This window comes from Aethalodelphis obliquidens, unplaced genomic scaffold, assembly GCF_003676395.1.
Source record: "Aethalodelphis obliquidens isolate GAN/ISIS:26980383/991018 unplaced genomic scaffold, ASM367639v1 scaffold23, whole genome shotgun sequence".
Taxonomy (NCBI): Eukaryota; Metazoa; Chordata; class Mammalia; order Artiodactyla; family Delphinidae; genus Aethalodelphis; species Aethalodelphis obliquidens.
In genome coordinates this window covers 19,090,863-19,114,629 of record NW_020837967.1, presented here as the reverse complement: position 1 = coordinate 19,114,629, position 23,767 = coordinate 19,090,863, and the positions used below count along the sequence as shown (strand labels likewise).

The following is a 23,767-nucleotide window of genomic DNA, read 5'->3' as shown; positions in this document are numbered from 1 at the left end:
CGTTGCGGAGCACAGGCTCCGGACGCGCAGGCTCAGCCGCCATGGCTCACGGGCCCAGCCGCTCCGCGGCACGTGGGATCCTCCCGGACCAGGGCACGAACCCACGTCCCCTGCATCGGCAGGCGGACTCTCAACCACTGCGCCACCAGGGAAGCCCTGGAACGTATCTTTAAAGGCTCTTTCATTGTCCTTAGTCTTTCCTTATTTTAAATCTCAAGCTTCAGTGCCACCTCTGTTCCTCTAAACTTGTGACACTTTCTCATCTATGTGTCGATACAGAATACGTATAATGTACTCTGTGCCCCCGACACGTTGTATATATTATACTACAATCTGGTCACCTTTGGGAATCCTCTGTGCAGATACTTTGTGTTCTTTGGATGTCACGGTCTTCACTTTCTCATTCAATTTTATTTTTATTATGCTATTTTTATCTTTAAAGTTTATGCGTTAAAGTTTCGATCTCATACAAAAAATATTCTTTTCGATCCACAGAGTCAACCTTATCTTTTTTTTGGACTTTTCCTTTGGAAAAAGCATCTCCATTCCAACCAAAACTCTGTCACTGAGATACTGAAGCCAGAGCTCCATGTGCCGAAGCCCAGGTGTCATTTTCTTTCTTCTTTCCTCCCTTCAAGGAGAACAGCGGGATGTTGGATGGTTTAGAAGGGTTCTTGCTGCTTCTTTGTATGTTTTGTTTCTTCGGAGTTTATACCTTCTCAGCCAGCCTTGAAGGATCTCTGCACAGACACCTGTGTTGTGAACAGTTTTCAGTAAGAGTAACACCCTGAATCTGCCAGGAGAAACAGGCGAGGCCTCCCTGCCAGCAAGAGGCCTTCATCTCCTCCTCCAGTAACAGACTGTGTATGTGGCCTGGCGGTCCTTGTGGTCTGCACCACTGTCATCTTACGCGTGATGCTGACACCCCTAAACCTCCGTTCCTCGTCCGGCTCCGGCGTGCCTTCCATCAGCTCTCTGTGGATGCTGGCAGGGACCATGGGATGACGAGCAGCCATGGCTGTTTGGGGGAGGGCTGGACCTCCAGGTGCTCTGTCTGGGGGGAGTAGGCCTTTTACCCAGGGCCACGGCCCCTTGGACTCTGCTCTGTGAAGACCTGGTACTTGCTCAGCGCTGGGGACAGCCACCCAGATGTTGCCCGCCCAGGCCATTGTCCTCTCCCATCCGGCCACAGCGGCAGACAGCCTGGCATGAGTGGCTGAAAGCTGCAGCCTCACCCAGGCCATCCTGCAGGTGTGGAGGTGGGGGAGTGGCGGCAGCTGATGAAAACCGGGTTCCACCCTGCAGGGCAGGACACGTAGTCTGTCATCTTCCTGACGCTGCTGCTCAGGGGAGCGTCACCTTCCCTGACTAGAGACTCTTTTTTTTGGCTGTGTTGGGTCTCCATTGCTGTGCGCGGGCTTTCTCTAGTTGCGTCGAGCAGGGGCTACTCTTTGTTGCGGTGTACAGGCTTCTCATTGCGGTGGCTTCTCTTGTGGCGGAGCACGAGCTCTAGGCACACGGGCTTCAGTAGTTGTGGCGCATTGGCTCTAGGAGGTACGGGCTTCAGTAGTTGCGGCACGCAGGTTCAGTAGTTGTGGCTCGCAGGCTCTAGAGCGCAGGCTGAGTAGTTGTGGCGCATGGGCTTAGTTGCTCCACAGCATGTGGGATCTTCCCGGACCAGGACTCGAACCCGTGTCCCCTGCATTGGCAGGTGGATTCTCAACCACTGAGCCACCAGGGAAGCCCCCTGACTAGAGACTTCTAAAGATGATATTGAGCCTACTCCGTGCCACGCACACTCTGTGTGTGTTAACTTAGTTATTCCTTTCAGCAGCCCCACGAGGTTGGCACGATGATGGTCTCCATTTCATAGACTGGGGAGTGAGGCACAAATTGGCAAAGTGCTTGTGGGGGATTACACCCAGCTCGCCCCCAGTGAAGCTGGGATAAGACACGAACCCAGGTGGTCAGGCCCCAGAGCCCTCCTTCCATCCTCTGTAAACCCCGGTGCAGTGACCTGGGGACAACAGGAGGAAAGGCTACAGGCCTGGCATTGTAGCTGCCGGCCAGGGGTGGGAAAATCCCCCCACGGGGAGGAGAAAGCATGTGTATCAGCACAGCTGAGTGTGCAAGAATGAGTGAAAGTCATGTCCATCTTCCCCTCAAGCCAGTGACCTCTGAGAATCAAGATGGTGCTTCCTTTGGTCACTGCTGTGTCTCCAGCCCCTGGCTTGGTGGTGGCCTGTTGCAGGCAGGCAGGGATGGTCCTTTGTATACATGAAGGAAGAGAAAGTGTTTCCAGGCAAAAGAGACAGCATGGGCCAGGCCCTGAGGTAAGGGTGGCCCTCAGGGAAACAGAACTTAGAAGTCCAGGGCAGGTGAGTCCTGGACTTGGACTGGTCTTGGAATTGCAGGGGTGGAGCCGGGGGAAGGAGAGTATTTGAAAAAACCAGATGTGGTGAGGTGAGGCCGGATCTCAGAGGGCTCCTTATCCAGCATTCAGATACTCATCTCTCACAATGGTAGCCACAGTGCTAGTCAACGAGGGATGCTTTATAACCACATCAGGAATCTCCTCCTCAGGCCGTTATTCCCTGAGGCCTTCCGTCCAGATCTGCTCAGGATTCTGCTGGCTAGACATTCCCACCTTCTGTTTCCAGCCGGGCTCTATCCAGGCTTCCTGAGACTCCCTCACTGGTCGAAACCCCGAACTCCCCGTCACCTATGAGAAAGCTCTATTCCCTTTGCCCATCCTTCTCCAAATAATAATAACAACAATAATGGAGCGTCAGGTAGCATGGAGTCTCCTTGGATCTTCAGAGACTTTAGTTCTTCTGGTTGCAGAAGCAAGGTTTTGTGGGACCCTAGGCCTGGGTAGAAAGCCAAAGCTTGCCTGTAGATGTGCTGTGAATGAGGTGAATCTAGGTTAATATGTGTATTTTGGGTAGAATAATGGATGGAGATCTTGCTGATATACTCAAAATGGTGGTCAAGAAGATCCTGTCTTCGGAAGATGCTCTGGCGGTGGCAGGAGAAAGGACAATCAGGTTATCGTTCTTTCAGTGTCCAGATGGTCAGAATGTAATTCAGAAAGCTCTGCTGCCTTCCAGGGGCTGGAGGCCTCACCTGCACTTCCGTTAACTTCCGTTAACGGAACTGCAGTGGCTTCACTGCTCTGTGGTCGCCAAGGTGGTGTCCGTGGTGCATAACCAGGGCCCCTGCATGTGGCTCTCGCAGTGTCCCTTTCCTCCTGACCATTTAATCAGAGGGTTGGCTCTCAGATGGGGGAGAGCCATCATCTGTCACACTCTGGCCCTGGGCTGAAATTCCCCACTGGCCTTGACCTTCTGTATCTGAGACGCGCCTGTCCGACTCCATGTCTATAGCTTGTCCTCAGATTGCAGTGTCTTGTTGGAAGGGGAAAAGAGTCCCCTCTTCCCCACATCCCACAGAGGAGCTCTGGGTAGGAGTTCGTCTCCACTGGGGTCACACGAGCCCATCAGTGGAGCTCCCTGGCTGTCCTCTCCTCCAACCTATCTGAGTCTATCCCTTTCTTCTCAACTTTAGGCCCAGAGACCAATTATTAATTTTTTTACCCTCTCCCCTGCAGTCCCATCTGGAGAGGATTGAAATGATGGTCCAGTAGGACTTGTGGCTTGATCACACACAGCAGTGGTCTGCAAGGTGGCAGAGGCAGGGACTAAAACGGTCCACCTGTTACCGGGTCCAAGCTTATGCTGTTTAATGCATGACAGGCCAGTAAGTCAAGAGATGAGTTGTTGGGGCAACGGATAGCGGCTTTATTCAGAAAGCCATCAGGTCGAGAAGATGATGCACTCGTGTCCCAAAGAATCAAGCCCAGGTTAGAATTCAGGCTTCTTTTATACTAAAAGGGGAGGGGGTGTGGTTGGTTGTTGCAGACTTCTTGTTGTCAGAATCCTTTATTCTTGGAGCTGTCCCCATAGGTCTGGTCACAGTGTTCCTATAAACCTCCAACAAGACAAATGTTATCATGACCCAGCAATCCCACTCCTGGGCATATACCGAGAGAAAACCATAATTCAAAAAGACACATGCCCCCCAATGTTGACAGCAGCACTATTTACAATAGCCAGGTCATGGAAGCAACCTAAATGCCCATCGACAGACGAATGGATAAAGAAGGTGTGGTACATATATACAATGGAATATTACTCGGCCATAAAAAGGAACGAAATTGGGTCATTTGTAGAGACGTGGATGGATCTAGAGACTGTCATACAGAGTGAAGTAAGTCAGAAAGAGAAAAACAAATATCGTATATTAATGCATATATGTGGAACCTAGAAAAATGGTACAGATGAACCGGTTTGCAGGGCAGAAATAGAGACGCAGATGTAGAGAACAAACGTATGGACACCAGGGGGGAAAGCGGGGCGGGGGACAGGGGGGTGGTGGGATGAACTGAGAGATTGGGATTGACATGTATACACTAATATATATAAAATAGATAACTAATAAGAACCTGCTATATAAAAAAATAAAATAAAATTCAAAAAATAATGCAATTAATGGATTTGGAAAAAAAAGACATGTTATTTTCTGTTCTGTAACTTTTTATCTCTTATGAATGGAAAAGTTATACCTTTAAAGGTCAGAGCCTTGAGAATGGGGTATCCTGTGCACTGCAGGCTGTAGGCAACATTCCTTCAGTGATTAACTTTCAGGAAAAACAATAGGATACGAAGCTTAAAGAAAAAGAGACAGATCCCATATGGAGTCAGATTTGATCTTCCCTGTGACACACCTGCCCACACGGCCCTCTGCTGTCCCCAAGCCCTTAGTACCCACACAACACCACGACTCCTCTTCTTGTGTCACCAGAGAAAACCCAGTTTCCTTTCGCTGGAGGCAGAGACCCGGGCAGCAGCCACCACGGTCTGGTTTCCAAAGATCCTCCAGTGAGACACTGGCCGCACTCATGACCTCATCAAGTGCACACTTGCAGAGGGTCAGGCTTTGAAGAATGCAAGGCTGTTTCCATTCTTTTTTTTTTTTTTTAATATTTATTCATTTAGTTATTTATTTGCTTGTGCCAGGTCTCATTTGCAGCAGGCGGGCTCCTTAGTTGTGGCATGCGAACTCTTAGTTGCGGCATGCACGTGGGATCTAGTTCCCTAACCTGGGATCAAACCCGGGCCCCCTGCATTGGGAGCACGGAGTCTTATCTACTGCGCCACCAGGGAAGTCCCTTCAGTTCTTATATTACGTTCCATTGCCATGTAAATTTGTTTATAATAGGGCCACACATTTAATCACTTTCATCTGGGTTTTATCAGTTCTGACTATTCAGCAGCCAGGAACCTCAAGAACATGCCTGTGTGTGTCCTTCTGAACCCAGGAGACTCATGATGAAGACAGAGGTGAAATAACTTGCCAGAGGTCATGGAGCAAAGCTGGGACCAAGTCATTCTCTCTGAATCAGACTTCTGCTGTCTAATTCTTGATACCTCCTTTCTTTCCATGAGCATCTTTATTTTAATATGATGTCACTTAGAGACCAAAAAAAGGTAACAAGCTTGAGATAAATCAGACAGAGGGAAAAACCATAGTAAAAATGGACAATATACCTTTAACTTTTTTTAAAGGTTATAAGCAGAGGCCCCTCATGCACTTTTTTTTTTTAACATCTTTACTGGAGTATAATTGCTTTACAATGGTATGTTAGTTTCTCCTGTATAACAAAGTGAATCAGCTATATATATACATATATCCCCTTATCCCCTCCCTGTTGACCCTCATGCACTTTTATTATAATGTTTGAAATATACATTATAATAACTTATTATATTATATCTGGTATGTCCATGGTACAGGTTCGGTGTGAGCAGCAGATGGATGAATATTTTTAACAGCTTTTAATTTGCCTGAAATCCTTTCTATCTGTGTCGTCATTTACTGTGGGGTTGACTTTCTTGAGGCCACTGTGAATGTGTGGCATTTCTTCGTCTCCTGGATGTGACAGCTTCATAATTACTGCGATTCTGGTATCCTGTGACTTTCTGGTACTTAGGTGAGTCCTTGGGTCCTCATTTATCTGCAGAGGAAACTGAAGTGGAGAGAGGGATGTGACACACTGAGGTGACCCAAACAGCAGAAGCCCCAGCAGTGAGTTTCCCTGGGAACTTGTAGTCATGTCTCTGGAATTTCCTTCCGAGCCACAGAATGGCCTGGGTCAGAGGGCGGATTGTGAGGTGCTGCTGTCATACTTCTGGCATCCCCGGGGCGCTCCGTGGCTTCATGGACCGTGCTCACAGGACGTGCTCTAAGACTTACGTCTCTAGGTTTGGGCCTTGGCTTGGACACTTCAGAAATCGGAATTTTCTCTTTGATGATAACGTTTTAAAGGGTCAGATTTCGGGTTGTTTGGGGGAGTACTGCCAACTCTCCAAAGTGTGTTTTGGAAATGTGAATTCTTGGTTTTGTGCAATTCCAATGAGTCTTTAATATTTCTTATTTTATTGTCCATGAGGTATTATCTCTAAAGTGAATCTGGATCACAGCTTGGTAACTTGTGCAGAGCTATGAACAAGTAGGCACGTGGTAACTAGGAACCTGGCTCTCCTTCCCTCCCTACCCTCACCTCAGCCCCCAGTGTCTTAGTGATAACAGTTCCAGTGTAAATTAGTCTCAGGAAATATTATGGTAACATGGGTTAATTGAATGTACTTCAGTTTTTATTTTTTGAAGTCGTATGTTTTTCTAAGTTTATTATGTTACCCTGTTGTCATTTGCACAATTGCATTAGTTTTCTCTGAAAATATTATGAACAGGGGAACTAGGGTTATTTCTTCAGAGTACTTCCTCTTCATGTATATACCACAGTAGATAACACATTTGACAAGGGGCAAGAAAAAGGGGAGAGCGGACATCCAAGAAGTGACTCAAAGAGGGAGAGAGAGGAGGGGGTGATGTGTAGAGAAAAAGGTGATAACGAGAAGCATATTGGAATGGGGTTTACTTAGTTTTGAATTTGAAGAGAAAACATTCCTAATAAAACATATTTTCACATGCTGAACCCTGTACCCCTCCATGTAAAGCTCTTCAGAATCGCCCTTTGGGGGAGTTTGTCATTGCTAGTTAGGTAGTTATTTGTTTTTCGGTGATGCCCTGCAGAGGGGACTCCTCTGTCATACTTGGACGGAACCCCCTTCCGCCATCAGGAATATGTTAGGCTCTGGTAGATGGAGGCCCTCAAACACCCCGCCTTTCAGATCCTGTGCTCCCTGAATCCTTTCTGGTCTCAGTCGGTCTCCCATGAATTCCTCCTGCAGGGAGAGAAGGTGTGAGACTTTCGGTCTTGAGATTTCTAACCTCTGTGACAATCATAATTCTCATTTGTAAATTAATTCGTTTGATTTGATATGTTAAAATATAGGCAATCTAAGAAGAATTTTCTGAGAACGAAGCTTCTCGAGCTCCATTTCCTATGGCTGACCTCAAAGTGTCCTTCATTTTTCTAGATTAAGTTTCTTTTTTACATTTTTTAACTGAAAAAGAAAAAAGACGTGAAGTCATATTTGGGTAGGGGTGGGGATAGGGGACCACCCATAAGCCTATTAACCTAGCACATCCACTGTCTTATTTTTGCCTCTTCGTTCCCGTACATGTTCATGACAATTTTATTGGCTGCCTTTAATAGTGCACGTCTCATATTCTACTGTGTTCCCTTAAGCTCGTGTTACAAAGGCATTTCCATGTTTAAATGCAGTTTTCGTGATTCGGTGTGTGTCTTAACAGCAGAGTTGGATAAATGGGGTGGACACCTCACTTTCAAAATAACACTTTTCTGTGTATCCTTTGGGGTCACAGTGCACTTGGCGGGCTTCTGCTTGGTATGGAATTGTATCGTAACAAGTCGATTTATGGCTGGAGCGGTAGCCAGCTGACATCTGCAAGAAGCCTTGTTCTCCAAAAGCATTTCCTTTGAGGATGATGCCAGCCCTTCAGTTGTGCCTGAGCAGCTGAAAACAAGAACAAGGAAAGGAATATTTGTTTACAATTGTTCGTATTCAAAAGAAAATTTCACTGTGCCCTGGAAGCCAGACAGAGCTACAGATGTCCAACCACTCTTTCTCCGTACACACCCAGGACGGCAACCTTCTTCTGAACTGATGACGAGAACAGGCTGCTCCGATCTCCCATCCGTGTAGAACAATAGACAGGTCTCCCTTTTGAGAAAAAAAAGCCACAGCTGTGCTGTCAAAAGAAAGTTGTGCTTTCAAAGACGTGATGATTCAGAGCTGAGTCTCCGTTCAGACTCACTTCTCTGTGCTGACTTTTCTCGGGGACGGTTTGCCTTCCAAAAGGGAGGCAGCTTGTAAATTTCCTATTAGACTAGGGAGTGTGCTTATAAATTCCTCAGGGCTTAGTAATGAGATTTTGTTGAAGAGAAGAATGAATTGGAAGCTCCTTGGGTAGATCTTAACATCTGGATGCATAGCTACTTCTTTAAACTGCTGAGCAGATGAGGTGAGATCAAGGGAATGGGAATTGTATGTTTCAGATGAAAATGAGAATCTCACGATACACTTTTAGGTATGGGTGTGAACTCGGGGTCACGTCACACTTGGCATGCTTGGAAATATTTTGAGAAAATGATAGGCTACCTCTTCTTTATGACTGTTATTAGAACTTTATTTGATACAGTAATGTCTTGGATACCAATTTTCCTTGGTTTTTATACAGCTTATTAGAACGTGAATAAGTAACTCAAGAACATGTTTATACCCTTAACCTTTTACAGTAAAAGGAAGTTCAAAACTTTGTGCTTTAAATATGCACAGGACAAGCAGAATTGCTTTCTAAAACTTCCTTAAAATTGTCCCCACCCTTCAGAGAATTTTCTCAAATTCTTAATAAATGTTTTTGAAGGAATTCCAAAATAATATGCCAGATGGTTGTAGCACTCTCCTTTCTAGAACTCCCTCTCTGTTGATCTTGAGTTCTTCCTAATGAGAACTCAAGTGCTGAATATCTAAAATGTTATCCAGAGTATTTGTGCAGTTGCTGTCAGCTGCCCTATTGAAACTTGAACATTTTGGGTACCCTTTTCTTTCTTTTTTTTTGGCTGCGTTGGGTCTTCGTTGCTGCGCGTGGGCTTTCTTTAGTTGCGGTGAGTGGGGGCTACTCGTCGTTGCAGTGCACGGGCTTCTCATTGCGGGGGCTTCTCTTGTTGCGGAGCACGGGGTCTAGGCGCTCGGGCTTCAGTAGTTGTGGCACGCGGCCTGCAGTAGTTGTGGCTCGCGGGCTCTAGAGCGCAGGCTCAATAGTTGTGGCGCATGGGCTTAGTTGCTCTGCGGCATGTGGGATTTTCCCAGACCAGGGCTCGAACCCGTGTCACCTACTTTGGCAGACGGATTCTTAACCACTGCACCACCAGGGAAGCCCTGGGTGCACTTTTTTGCTAAAAGAATAATTTATACATTTTGGTATGGAAGCATATATTTTTGTGTAATTTATAATTATAGTAGTTTTCTTTGAACTTAGAGGGGTGAATGATTGAGATGAAGCCAATGGATTTTTTTTTTCCAGCAAAGTTTTTTATTTATTTTGTAAAAGTTGTTTTCTTTTTTTAAATTGAGATATAGTTGACTTATAAGATTATATTAAGGCATGCAACATAATGATTCGATATCTGTATATATCGTGACATGATCACCACAGTAAGTCTAGCTAACATCTGTCCCCATATGTGTTACAAAATTTTTTTCTTGTGATGAGAACTTTTAATATCTGCTGTCTTAGCAACTCTCAAATATATGACACAGTATTATTCATTATAGTTAGCATGCTGTACGATACATTCCCAAGTCTTGTTTATTTTAACTGGAAGCTTGTACTTTTTGACCGCCTTCCCCAGTTCACACCCGCCTCCCCATGTCCATCCCCTGTCTTTGGCAACCACCAGCGTGTTCTCTGTATCTAGGGGCTCATGGTTTTTTGGTTTTGTTTGTTTGTTTTAGATTCCACACATAAGTGAGATCATACAGTATTTGTCTTCTTCTGTCTGACTTATTTCACTGAGCATAATGCCCTCCAAGTCCATCCATGTTGTCACCAGTAGCAAGATTTCCTCTTTTTTACAGCTGAATCATATTCTTATGAATCACTGTGAGTGATAATATGACTTGATGGAAGCATGAATAATAATACGACTTCGTTGCCTTCTTCAGGGGAAGGAGAAAGAATTCTCTCGTAGGAGTACACAGCAGCTTTGCACGTGCCGATGGTCAGGGAATGAGCCGGGTTGGGCAACAAGAGAAGAGGCCACCTTCTGCGTGTTTCCTGGAGAAGGCGCTTCCAGGAAGGGACTCTGATGCCCATGCCGTGAGGCAGGGCCGGAATCAGCCCATGTGCATCCTTCCTTTGGATCTGCATGAAGTGGCTGGTAGCTGGGGAAGAAGAAGGTGGCTTCAGTGGGGGCTACAGTAATATAAAAATCCAAGGACCGAAAGGAGTCCTTGGGTCTTCTGGTCCTGGCAGCTGTACCGGGGCAGCTCACGAGCACCAGTTGTTATATTTTCAGGAATTCTGTGCTCCGCTTCTAAAACATAGGCATTATTAACACTAAATTATATAAACTTACAGTTAACTAAATTATATTAAAAGCAAGGGTAATAAATACTATAATAACTACATAAATCAATCCGCTTCCTAATTATTTTACAGTCCTTTGCTAGCATCTACACTCTTGAGGTAGTGTGTATCGGTTTTTGTTTTGTTTTGTTTTTAACTTACTAGATTACTGGTTTATTATAAAAGGACAGAACTCAGGAACAGCCAGGTAGAAGAGATGCCTAGGGAAGGTATGGGGAAGGGGCATGCCCTCTCCCAGCGGCATTCTATCTGCAGGTGGCATGTGTTATATCTGTCTGTTAGAAACACTCAGTGTTGTCCTGACAGTAGCTTGAAATCGGAGATGGTGAAGATACTTGGAGCAGCAAGACACCTTTTGGTTGGAGTGGTGGCCAGCTGTGACAGCTACCAGAAGGCTTGCTCTTTAGAGGATTTCCTTTGAGGGTGATACCAGGGCTCCAGCAAATGCTACAAAGTAAAACTCTCTCCTTCCAGAAAGCCAACTGTTAAACACTCACCAGCACCCACATTGGGCCTGCCCACTCGCTTTTGTGTCTGAGATTGGGGTACAGAGATGAACAGAGGCTTGTTCAAAGTCCTGCAGCCAATAATCAGCGGGGCTAAGATTTGACTTGGGTCTTCCAGTTCCTGCCAAGATGCTCTTCCTATTACACAGATATGTTAGTGGTGAAAGGTACAAGGGTCGGGGGTCAAGTTCAGCTGTGAGCACTTATCTCCAGGGTTCCTGTAACATAAGTGAAAGCTCTGTACGGAGTAGAGTCATAAATGAGGAGAGGGGATGAGTAACACAGAAATCAAATGCAGTTGGCAGCGGGGTGGTCGTCTGCTCCCTTTGATCAGTTAGGGGGATAAGTCGAGAGACGCAGAGACCAGATACTGAACTGTGTCCCTAATGCACGGTGATAAAATTATTGAATGGAAGAATGACTCAAGAGTGAAGAACACTTGTCACCACCTGATATTATGGTATATACGCATTTGCTAGTTTATTTTACATCTCCCCCGTTAGAATGTAAGCTCCATGAGGGCAGGGACCTAGTCTTGTGTGCTGCTATACACCCAGCTCTCAGAATAGTGCTTGGCACACAGAATATGCTCAATAAATACTGTTGAATGAATGAATGACCCAGTCCTGCCGCATCTTGGCCTCATATGGCTCCAACTCCCAGGGGAAGCTTTGCCCAGAGGAACGTGCCTGGTGACATCAGCATTGGGGACGCTCTAACCTGTGAAAGGCCGCTAGGCTCTTGGTGACCATCATTTGTCTTTTTTCTTAGATGACGGAAGGCCGTCGATGTCAAGTACATCTTCTTGATGACCGGAAGCTGGAACTCCTAGTACAGGTAAATGACTTTCGGCCAACTTTCTAAGTCTCTTCTGTGACTGATGCAGTTCAGACTTTGATTCAGCTGAAGGGTGGGTGAGAATATAAACTGTTTGAAAACCTCTGTTAAAATCTGCGAGTGAGGACCGGGGCACACGGTGGTATCTGTGTGTGTGTGTGAGTGCTATTTTTGCTCATTCTGTGTCTTTGTGCGCCACGCCTAAGGCATTCGAGGCCAGATGTAGATCTAACCTATTGTTACAAACCTCTAGAAAAGGAAATTCCACAACTGCCATTAACTAATCTTTCTACGTGGAAGGAGTTAACTATAATATAACCTAGAGAACTCTTGCTACAATTAAGACTGATTTTGTCATCTTCCTGGCTCAGAGGGGATAGAAAACAGTTCGTTGTTTTCAAGTTACGCCTTCACAGATGTGAAGAAAGAAAAACAATCTCCTGGCTCTGTCTTCCCTCTAAGGGCTCAGTAACCCCCGATCCCCTCCCATAGGTCATCACTGCCATCGCTGTTGACCATCTATACGTCAGTTAACGCACAGGAGATCAATCCAGTTATCCCCAAACTAAGAACATATCAGTGGCAGAGAAGTCAGAGCAGGAATTAGAATCATAGACCCTGGTTTTGTTCAGCTTCAAAAAATATGTATCATTGTTCTCCTCAAAGCCCTAAAGAATGACGTTGCCAAACTTGATTTAAAGAATTTCTCTCTAAATCTGTTGCTTGCTTCCAGCTTTTCTAACTCGATTTGCTTGATATTCTCCAATGTCTATAAAAATTCTCAGGGCAGTGCCCCTCATCCTCCCTCATATTTTGCCCTGAAGGAGCTACAGTACATCAGGAGGTTGAAATGATGCCCAGACACTCAGATCTCTTACTTGTACTTGCTGCTGGGATTTGAAAATGTTCAAACTGCCAACTTAAAGAGTGAATACTTTTAATAAGATTTCAATTATAAAGGTATTACAAATGCAGCGTCGGGAAGAGAGAAACCGTGGGAAGACGCTCAAAACCATAACATACTAGTTTGACTACTATTCTCACTTTAGCAGATTTCCTTCCAGCTTTTTTTCATCTTTGTATTTCTTACATGGTTGTAATCATAATGTGTGACTAATTCTCTGTACTTTTTTCTTCACTTAACGTCTTTCATCAGCCTTTTCCAAGTTACTGTAAGTTGTCATCTTTGTTCATAGCTGCATAAATTCCAGAAATGGATATTCCGTTAGTATCAAATCATTTACCCGTTTGGGTCCATTGAAGGTTTCTTTACAATTTTTCCACGATTACAAGTAAATGCTGTGATTAATTTATCTACCTGTGTAGGGTTCTTTCACATTTTGGATTACGTCCTTGTTAGATTAGATTCAGAGGATCACATGCATATTAAGAGTTAAAACTTGCGCTTGGATTTGGAGGGTGGGGCAGTGGACAGGACTGCAAAGTGAGCAAGGTCTCTTCAGTTAGCAGCGTCACTAACTAACAAAGCATTTGGAGCTTTAAATTGTTAAGAAGCATCCTCGGATGCTTAGAGGTGAGCGGTCTGGTGTGTTTTAGTTGCTTTTTTTATACCAACTCTTAGAAAGCAGCCGCTCTCTTAAACAGGAAATAAGACCTCAAGTGGCAGTGAAATGACAACCTGTCGGCCAGCCTGCCCTGGGAAAGTATGATTGGGGGCATCTGAAGTGGACTCGAGTCACAGAAAAGAGATGTAATTACTGATGTGCAGCAGTTTTGGAAAGGTCATCCTCAACCCTTGACCGTCAAGAAAATGTTGAATTAGGCTAAACAAGAGAAGTTCATACTCTTCCCATCCCTTTTTAGAACATGCTTCAAATGTTATTCCCTCTTCCTAGAACACTCCTTCCCATACCCTCACCTCTGTCCCTGGATGGTTTCTGTTAAACTTTCAGTTCACAGCTTAGAAGACACTTTCCCCCCCAAGGCTTTCCCTGGCCCCCCTGCCCCTCCCAGGTCTGGGTCTTACTGTTACCAAACCAGACTTGGGTCTACTGTCCTGCATGCAGTAAAGCTGACTGCTGATACCAAGTTGTGGTGAAGGGAAGTGCAGCATTTATTGCAGGCACCAAGCAAGGAGTTTGGGAAGCTAATATTCAAAAGGCCTGAACTCCCAACGGCTTTCAGGGAACGCTTTTTAAAGACAGGATGAGGAAGAGGGTTGCGGGGTGTGTGATCAGCTCATGGACATTCTTCTGATTGGTTGGTGGAGAGGTAATCGGGAGTCAACATCATCAGCCTTCTGCTTCCAACCAGTCTGGGGTCTGTGTGCCTGTGGTCAGCGTACACTTAACTTCTTCCACCTGGTGAGGGGCTTAGTACCTCCAAAACAGCTCAAAGGATATGGTTCAGAATATTATCTGTGACCCTTGAGTCCTTGATTTTGTTTAATGGCTAAACGGTTATTATTTTCTCTGGCTTGACTGTTTTCCTTTGTTTCTGCATTTTCTCACTTCTCTGATTAAATTTGCTCTTTGGAACTTGGGGAAGGCCTAGGAGGCTAAAGTTCTTCTATAAACAAGAGGCAGGCGGAGGCCATGGGGTGTCTGTCCGGGAAGGCCCCTGGGGTCCTGCTCAGTGACATTAGCTGTCACCCTTCCCCCTGAGGTTTCCCTCTTGCTGTCACAACTCATCACAACTCACTGCCATTGCCTGTTTACTTCTCAGCGTTTCCCAGAGCCACCAACAATTTGAGGGCTGGGTCTGTGTCATGATCACTGTGTCCCCAGCACTCAGCCCAGTGCCTGGCACATAGGTCACTAAATAAATCCTTGTGGAATGAAAGAATGGGCAAATCCTAAGATACCGTGGAAATACCTCCCCAAAGGACCAGAGAACCAATTGCTCTGCAGAGAACCAAAAAAAAAAGAAAACATGGAAGCAGCCTAATTGTCCATCGATGGAGGAATGGATAAAAAAAAAGATGTGGTGCATATATACAATGGAATACTACTCGACCATAAAAAAGAACAAAATAATGCCATTTGCAGCGACATGGATGGACCTAGAGATTCACACTGAGTGAAGTAAGTCAGACAGAGAAAGACAAATATATGACATTGCTTGTATGTGGAATGTAAAAAACTGGTACAAATGAACTTATTTACGAAACAGAAATAGAGTTACAGATGTAGAAAACAAATGTATGGTTACCAAGGATGAAAGGGAGGTGAGGAGGGATAAATTGGGAGATTGGGATTGACATATACACACTACTATATATAAAATAGGTAACTAATAAGAACCTACTGTAACTAGACAACCACAGAGATTATTTCCTGCACCGGTGCAGACCTGGCCACTCTGAATGGAAGCATTTCCCTTCTCTGGGTTACAGAGCACAATGGCGATAATCCCAACATCGAAGGCTTATTATAAAGCCGTTTGAGATTACGTAGTGGAATCTGCACATCCTAATTCCTGTTGACCTTGAGTAAATCCCACATTACCTGTACAGGGGAAAGAGCAAAGGTCAGGAGTGCACGTACGGGAATTTAATATTTGAAAGGCTTATCCCTAAATCCACAGGCAGGTCCCTGACACCATGACATTACCATGTACCTCCCTAAGTCCTTAAATTGCACTTAAGGATAGCTGGAACGATGCTACGACACAAAGATGTCGTTCGGTAACAAGTCAAGCCTTCAGCTTTGCTCATCCGTTTGGACTTCGTTCAGCTGCATCACACTCCCATCCAACCCAGAGACAGTGGCATTTGCGCTGTTGCCCAAAACTGTTTCAACCAATTAGAAGTGTACTCGAAAAAGCCCGCATCAAAATGAGAGAGGCCGCCATCATGTACGTCTCTCAATCAACCTCTTCTTGACGCTTCCATAACCAGACAAGAGGGCGTCATGCATGTTTTGTATTAAACTGAACTCCTCACGCCTGCTCTGCGTACAGTTATTCCTTTAAAATGACTTTCTTCACTTTTTTCCTGAATGCGTGTTTAAGGGAGCATTTTGGAAGCAAAGAAAGGGAAATGTGCTTTAGCCTTAGTAAGAGTCATTGCATTAAGATGGAGAAGAATTTCCTGACAGTGAGGGTCGGTTGGTGGAGAACTGGAAGCCATAAATGGGAAGATTCTGGGCCCTTTCTCTTGGGTTTTTTAAAAATAGAATAGATTTTCGCTAGATTGGAATGCCTGAGGTGTGGTCCTTCCTTATTGGGGTCTCTTGAGGCTTATGATACTACATGAGATCCTGTCCTCCAGGAAGAAAGGCCAGCGCAAGAAAAACAGACCTGTTTTTTAAAGCCCTTTCCCAGCACTTTAGATGAGTGGGTATTACGCTCTGTTGGCAGAATTTCTTCCCTTTGATGATAGAGCAAATCAGAGTCCTCTCCATCCCCGCAACTCTGCTACAGTGGGAGCTGTGATGCGGGGCAGATCCTAGGATTACCGTGTCTCTCTAACCCCATCTCTAAGTGGCCATTGGCAGCACATTGATAACTGTCTACTTCATTAAAATAGAGGAACAAAGTGTCCTGTGATTCTGAGAAACGGAACAAACTTCAACGAGTCAGTGTTTTTCAAGAGAATTAAAGAGAGTAGCTAAACTATTGTTCTAAGTTACATGGTGTCCCTAATCTTGAGAAAACCAGCGGGACGGAAACATCAGGAGAGATTTAAAGCTACACTGCAGAGTACATTGGAGCCCTTGAAATGTGGCCAGTCCCAGTCAAGATGGGCTGTGAGTGTGAAATATGCACCAGATTTTGAAGCTTCATATTTTTTTAAATAAAAGGAAAATATCTTATTAATGATTTTTATATCGATGATTCCATGTTGAAATGATAATATTTGGGGTGAGGTGAAAGAAAATACATAATTAAAATTAATCTCACCTATTTCTTGTTCCTTGTTTCATTTGGCTACTAAAAACGTTACAATTTCCTATTGGCCTCCCATCATATTCTGTTGGACAGCGATCTTTTTTTTTTTTTAAATAGTTCTTCACTGGAGTATAATTGCTTCACAATACCGTGTTAGTTTCTGTTGTACAACAAAGTGAATCAACCATATGCATACATATATCCCCATATCCCCTCCCTCTTGCGTCTCCCTCCCACCCTCCCTATCCCACCCCTCTAGGTGGTCACAAAGCACCGAGAGCCGATCTCCCTGTGCAGCTGCTTCCCACTAGCTATCTATATTACATTTGGTAGTGTATATATGTCCATGCCACTCTCTCACTTCGTTCCAGTTAACCATTTCCCCTCTCCATGTCCTCAAGTCCATTCTCTGTGTCTTCGTCTTTATTCCTGCCCTGACATTAGGTTCATCAGTACCATTTTTGTTTTTTTAGGATTCCATACATATGCATTAGCATACGGTATTTGTTTTTCTTTCTGACTTACTTCACTCTGTATGACAGACTCTAGGTCCATCCACCTCACTACAAATAACTCAATTTCATTTCTTTTTATGGCGAGTAATATTCCATTGTATATATGTGCCACATCTTTATCCATTCATCTGTCAATGGACATTTAGGTTGGTTCCATGTCCTGGCTATTGTAAATAGTGCTGCAGTGAACATTGTGGTACATGTCTCTTTTTGAATTATGGCTTTATCAGGGTATATGCCCAGTAGTGGGATTGCTGGGTCGTATGGTAGTTCTATTTTTAGTTTTTTAAGGAACCTCCATACTGTTCTCCATAGTGGTTGTATCAATTTACATTCCCACCAACAGTGCAGGAGGGTTCCCTTTTCACCACACCCTTTCCAACATTTATTGTTTCTAGATTTTTTGATAATGGCCGTTCTGACCGGTGTGAGGTAATACCTCATCGTAGTCGTGATTTGTATTTCTCTAATAATTAGTGATGTTGAGCATCTTTTCATGTGCCTCTTGGCCATCTGTATGTCTTCTTTGGTGAAATTTCTATTTAGCTCTTCCACCTATTTTTTAATTGGATTATTTGTTTTTTTGATATTGAGTTCCATGAGCTGTTTGTATATTTTGGAGATTAATCCTTTGTCCGTTGTTTCATTTGCAAATATTTTCCCCCATTCTGAGGGTTGTCTTTTCATCTTGTTTATGGTTTCCTTTGCTGTGCAAAAGCTTTTAAGTTTCATTTGTTCAGGTTTTAAGGTCCTATTTGTTTATTTTTATTTTTATTTTCATTACTCTAGGAGGTGGGTCAAAAAAGATCTTGCTGTGGCTTATGTCAAAGATTGGTTTTCCTATGTTTTCCTCTAAGAGTTTTATAGTGTCTGGTCTTACATTTAGGTCTTTAATCCATGTTTAGTTTATTTTTGTGTATGGTGTTAGGGAGTGTTCTAATTTCATTCTTTTACATGTAGCTCTCCAGTTTTCGCAGCACCACTTATTGAAGAGGCTGTCTCTTCTCCATTGTATGGTCTTGCGTCCTTTGTCGTAAATTAGGTGCCCATATGTGTGTGGGTTTATCTCTGGGCTTTCTATCCCGTTGCATTGATTGATATTTCTGTTTTTGTGCCAGTACCTTACTGTCTTGATTACTGTAGCTTTGTAGTGCAGTTTGAAGTTGGGGAGCCTGATTCCTCCAGCTCCATTTTTCTTTCTCAAGATTGCTTTAGCTATTCGGGGTCTTTTGGGTTTCCATAAAAATTGTAAAATTTTTTGTTCTAATCCTGTGAAGAATGCCACTGGTAGTTTGATAGGAATTGCATTGAATCTGTAGATTGCTTTGGGTAGTATAGTCATTGTCACAATATTGATTCTTCCAATCCAAGAACATGGTATATTTCTCCATCTGTTTATGTCATCTTTGATTTCTTTGATCAGTGTTTTATAGTTTTCTGAGTACAAGTCTTTCGCCTCCTTTGGTAGGTTTATTCCTAGGTATTTTATTCTTTTTGTTGCGATGGTAAGTGGGATTGTTTCCTTAATTTCTCTTTCTGATTTTTCGTTGTTAGTATATAGGAATGCCAGAGATTTCTGTGCATTAATTTTGTATCCTGCAACCTTACCGAATTCATTGTTTAGTTCTAGTAGTTTTCTGGTAGCATCTTTAGGATTTTCTATATATAGTATAATGCCATCTGCAAACAGTGAAATTTTTACTTCTTCTTTTCCAATTTGTATTCCTTTATTTCTTTTCCTTCTCTGATTTCCATGGCTAGGACTTCCAAAATTTTGTTGAATAAGAGTGGCAAGAGTGGACATCCTTATCTTTTTCCTGATCTTAGAGGAAATACTTTCAGTTTTTCACCATTGAGTATGATGTTGGCTGTGGGTTTGTCATATATGGCCTTTATTATGTTGAGGTAGTTTCCCTTTATGCCCATTTTCTGGAGAGTTTTTATCATAAATGATTGTTGAATTTTGTCGAAAGCTTTTTCTGCACTTATTGAGATGATCATATGGTTTTTATTCCTTAATTTGTTAATGTGGTGTATCACATTGATTGATTTGCGTATATTGACGAATCCTTGCATCCCTGGGATAAATCCCACTTGATCATGGTGTATGATCCTTTTAATGTGCTGTTGGATTCTGTTTGCTAGTATTTTTTGTTCAGGATTTTTGCATCTATGTTCATCAGGGATATTGGTCTATAATTTTCTTTTTTTGTGATATCTTTTTCTGATTTTGGTATCAGGGTGATGGTGACTTCATAGAGTGAATTTAGGAGTGTTTCTCCCTCTGCAGTTTTTTGGAAGAGTTTGAGAAGGATTGGTGTTAGCTCTTCACTAAATGTTTGATAGTATTCGCCTGTGAAGCCATCTGGTCCTGGACTTTTGTTTGTTGGAAGATTTTTAATTGCAGTTTCAATTTCATTACCTGTGATAGGTCTGTTTATATTTTCTAATTCTTCCTGGTTCAGTCTTAGAAAAGTGTACGTTTCCAAGAATTTTTCCATTTCTTCGTGGTTGTCCATTTTATTGACATATAGTTGTTTGTAGTAGTCTCTTATAATCCTTTGTATTTCTGTGGTGTCAGTTGTGATTTCTCCTTTTTCATTTCTAATTTTATTGATTTGCGTCCTCTCCCTTTTTTTCTTGATGAGTCTGGCTAAGGGTTTATCAATTTTGTTTATCTTCTCAAAGAACCAGCTTTTAGCTTTATTGATCTTTGCTATGGTTTTCTTTGTTTCTATTTCATTTATATCTGTTCTGATCTTTATGATTTCTTTCCTTCTACTGATTTTGGGTTTTCTTTATTCTTCTTTCTCTAGTTGCTTTAGGTATAGGGTTAGATTGTTTATTTGAGATATTTCTTGTTTCTTGAGGTGAGATTGAATGGCTATAAACTTCCCTCTTAGAACTGCTTTTGCTGCGTCCCATAGATTTTGGGTCATCGTGTTTTCGTTGTCATTTGTTTCTGTGTACTTTTTATTTCTTCTTTGATTTCTTCAGTGATCTCTTGGTTATTTAGTAGCACACTGTTTAGCCTCCATGTATTTGTGTTTTTTACAGGTTTTTTCCTCTAATTGATTTCCAATCTCATAGCATTGTGGTCAGAAAAGATGCTTGATACAATTTCAATTTTCTTAAATTTTCCAAGGCTTGATTTGTGACCCAAGATGTGATCTGTCCTGGAGAATGTTCCACGTGCACTTGAGAAGAAAATACATTCTGCCACTTTCGGGTGGAATGTTCTATAAATGTCAATTAAAACTATTTGGTCTGTTGTGTCATTTAAAGCTTGTGTTTCCTTATTTATTTTCTGTTTGGATGATCTGTCCATTGGTGTAAGTGGCGTGTTAAATTCCCCTACTATATTATTGTGTTACTGTTGATTTCCCCTTTCATGGTTGTTAGCATTTGCTTTATGTATTGAGGTGCTCCTACGTTGCATGTGTAAACATTTATAATTATTATATCTTCTTGGATTGATCTCTTGATCATTGTGTAGTGTCCTTCCTTGTCTCTTGTAACAGTCTTTATTTTAAAGCTGCTACTCCAGCTCTCTTTTGATTTCCATTTGCATGGAATATCTTTTTCCATCCCCTCACTTTCAGTCTCTATGTGTTCCTAGGTCTGAAGTGGGTCTCTTGTAGACAGCATATATATGGGTCTTGTTTTTGTATCCATTCAGCCAGGCTGTGTCTTTTGGTTAGGGCATTTAGTCCATTTACATTCAAGGTTATTATTGCTATGTATGTTCCTATTACCATTTTCTTAATTGTTTTTGGTTTGTTTTTGTGGGTCTTCTTCTTCTCTTGTGTTTCCCACCTAAAGAAGTGTCTTTAGCATTTGCTGTAAAGCTGGTTTGGTGGTGCTGAATTCTCTTAGCTTTTGCTTGTCTGTAAAGCTTTTGATTTCTCCATCGAATCTGAGTGAGATCCTTGCTGGCTAGAGTAATGTTGGTTGTAGGTTTTTCTCTTTCATCACTTTAAGTATATCCTGCCGCTCCCTCTGGTCTGCAGAGTTTCTGCTGAAAAGTCAGCTGATAACCTTATGGGGATTCCTTTTTACGTATTTTTTGTTTTTCTCTTGCTGCTTTTAGTATTTTTTCTTTGAATTTAATTTTTATTAGTTTAATTAATATGTGTCTTCGTGTGTTTCTCCTAGGGTTTACCCTGTATGGGACTCTCTGTTTTTCCTGGACTTGGATGACTATTTCCTTTACCATGTTAGGGAAGTTTTCCACTATAATCTCTTCAAATATTTTCTCAGACCCTTTCTTTTTCTCTTCTTCTTCTGGGACTCCTATAATACGGATGTTGGTACATTTAGTGTTGTCCCAGAGGTCTCTGAGATTGTCTTCAATTCTTTTCATTCTTTTTTCTTTATTCTGTTCTTTGGTAGTTATTTCCACCATTTTGTCTTCCAGCTCACTTATTTGTTCTTCTGCCTCAGTTATTCTGTTATTGATTCCTTCTAGTATATTTCTCATTTCAGTTATCGTGTTGTTCATCTCTGTTTGTTCTTTAGTTCTTCTAGATCTTTGTTAAACATTTCTTGTATTTTCTCAATCCGTGCCTCCATTCTGTTTCTGAGATTCTGGATCATCTTTACTATCATTACTCTAAATTCTTTTTCAGGTAGATTGCCTATTTCCTCTTCATTTATTTGGTCTTGTAGGATTTTACGTTGCTCCTTCATCTGACATATTTTTTTGCTGTCTCCTTTTTTTTTTTTTTTTTTTTTTTTTTGGGTGGGTTTGTTTTCTTTTTTTTCTGGTTGTTTGGCCTGAGGCTTCCAACACTGGAGTTTGTAGGCTGTTGGGTAGAGCTAGGTCTTGGTGCTGAGATGAGGACCTCCGGGAGACCTCACTCTGATGAATATTCCCTGGGGTCTGAGGTTCTCTGTTAGTCCAGTGGTTCGGACTCAGAGCTCCCACCGCAGGAGCTTTGGCCTGGCCCCTGGCTCGTGAAACAAGATCCCGCCAGCCACAGAGGGCAGCAAAAAAAAAAAAAAGAAAAGAAAAAAGAGAACAATAACAAAGTAGAAAATAAAATTAGACTAGGAAACTAACAGATATGTTAGAAAGAATGTAAGAATCAACAACTGGAAGGTAAAACAGAACCATAATAGTTAAAAAAACAAAGGTGGAAAAGACCTTGGCTGTGGAGGGCGGGGCCTAAGCAGGGGTGGTGAGTGGGGCCTATGCTTACAACCCACAGGACTGGAAAAGGCCCTGGGCGGGTGTGGAGGGTGGAGCTTAGGCTCAATGGACCAGAGGGGCCCAGGCTTGCCTCCTGCCTCTGGTCTCAGAGGGCAGGAAAGGCCCTCCACTCCTCTCCCCCTCCTCCTGTCCTGGAGGGCCCCTCCCAACTGCCTCTCCTGCTCTCCTCCACCCCCCCCACCCCCACCTCCCTCCTATGTCCCCAGGTCCCATGTGGCCTGTTGGGGGGCAGGGTTGGAGGGCAGGGCACCCAGCCTGGGAGCCCAGCAGTCTTCCCCGGCCTGAGTGGGTGGGGCAAACGCCCTCTGCTCCTCTCCTGGAGGGCCCCTCCCACCTGCCCCTCCTGTTCTCCCCTGGCCTCCTGCCTATGGCCCCAGGACCACTGCAGCCCAGAGGGGACCACTGAGGGCCTAGGACCTGGCCCGAGAGCCAGGCAGACTTCCCCGGCCGATTGGGTAGGGGATACGCTGGGCGCGCTCTCCCCTGATCTGAGCCCCTGAGGGTCTTTCCAGGCTTGGGAACCCCTCCCCCCTCTCAGCCACCCCTCAGGGGCTCTGGTCCTGTCCGGCCTCCACTTCTCCTCCCCGCTCAGTCCCCGCATGTCCTGCAGGTTCGCTTGGGGCTTCCTCCCATCTCCTTGGGTGTCGAGGTCCCCCACCAGCGTCTGGCAGGTGCCCTAGTTGTAGGGAGACCTGAACTCCATGTCTTCCCACGCCACCATCTTGACTCCTCCCCATTTCTCCAGTTTTTCAGCAATCTTTGAAGGATTAAGAGTAGATCATTTAAGTAAGAGAAAAAATTATGACCCTAATAGACTTAAGGTTATCCAGATTTCCTACTGGATGTCCTCCACAATAATGCTGGGACTTTACCGTTCTTCACAGTAGAGTTTCTCTGGAGCGTATCTCATTTAATCTCCACATTAACTGTGTAAAGAAGATGCTAACTCAGGTGAGGAAACAGAAATTCAGAAAGGTCGATTAACTTGCTCAAGGTCACAGAGTAGTATATGCAGCTGGAACATTGATCCTCTGATGTCTCAGCCTGTCCTCTTTCACTGCACAAGTAAGAAGTATATACGATAAATATCTGAGATGTGAGGTAGTTCGTGTATAATGTGGCTGCCATGTTGGCCCCAACACCAGCTTCATAAATTACCGGAATTAAAGACTTAAAACCTCATCTCAGGTCGAGAACTGAAGACAGGC

General features: G+C 43.6%; 1 protein-coding gene across 3 annotated transcripts in view; it reads left to right on the top strand.

Annotated features, from left to right (window-relative positions):
* Positions 1–23,767, top strand: part of FRMD4A (FERM domain containing 4A) — a 299,962-nt gene that overhangs the window by 89,112 nt on the left and 187,083 nt on the right. For all 3 annotated transcript variants that reach the window (XM_027121910.1, XM_027121911.1, XM_027121913.1), the window contains exon 2: positions 11,916–11,981. In XM_027121910.1, the coding sequence (XP_026977711.1) occupies positions 11,916–11,981 (66 nt within the window). The remainder of the gene's footprint in view (positions 1–11,915; positions 11,982–23,767) is intronic.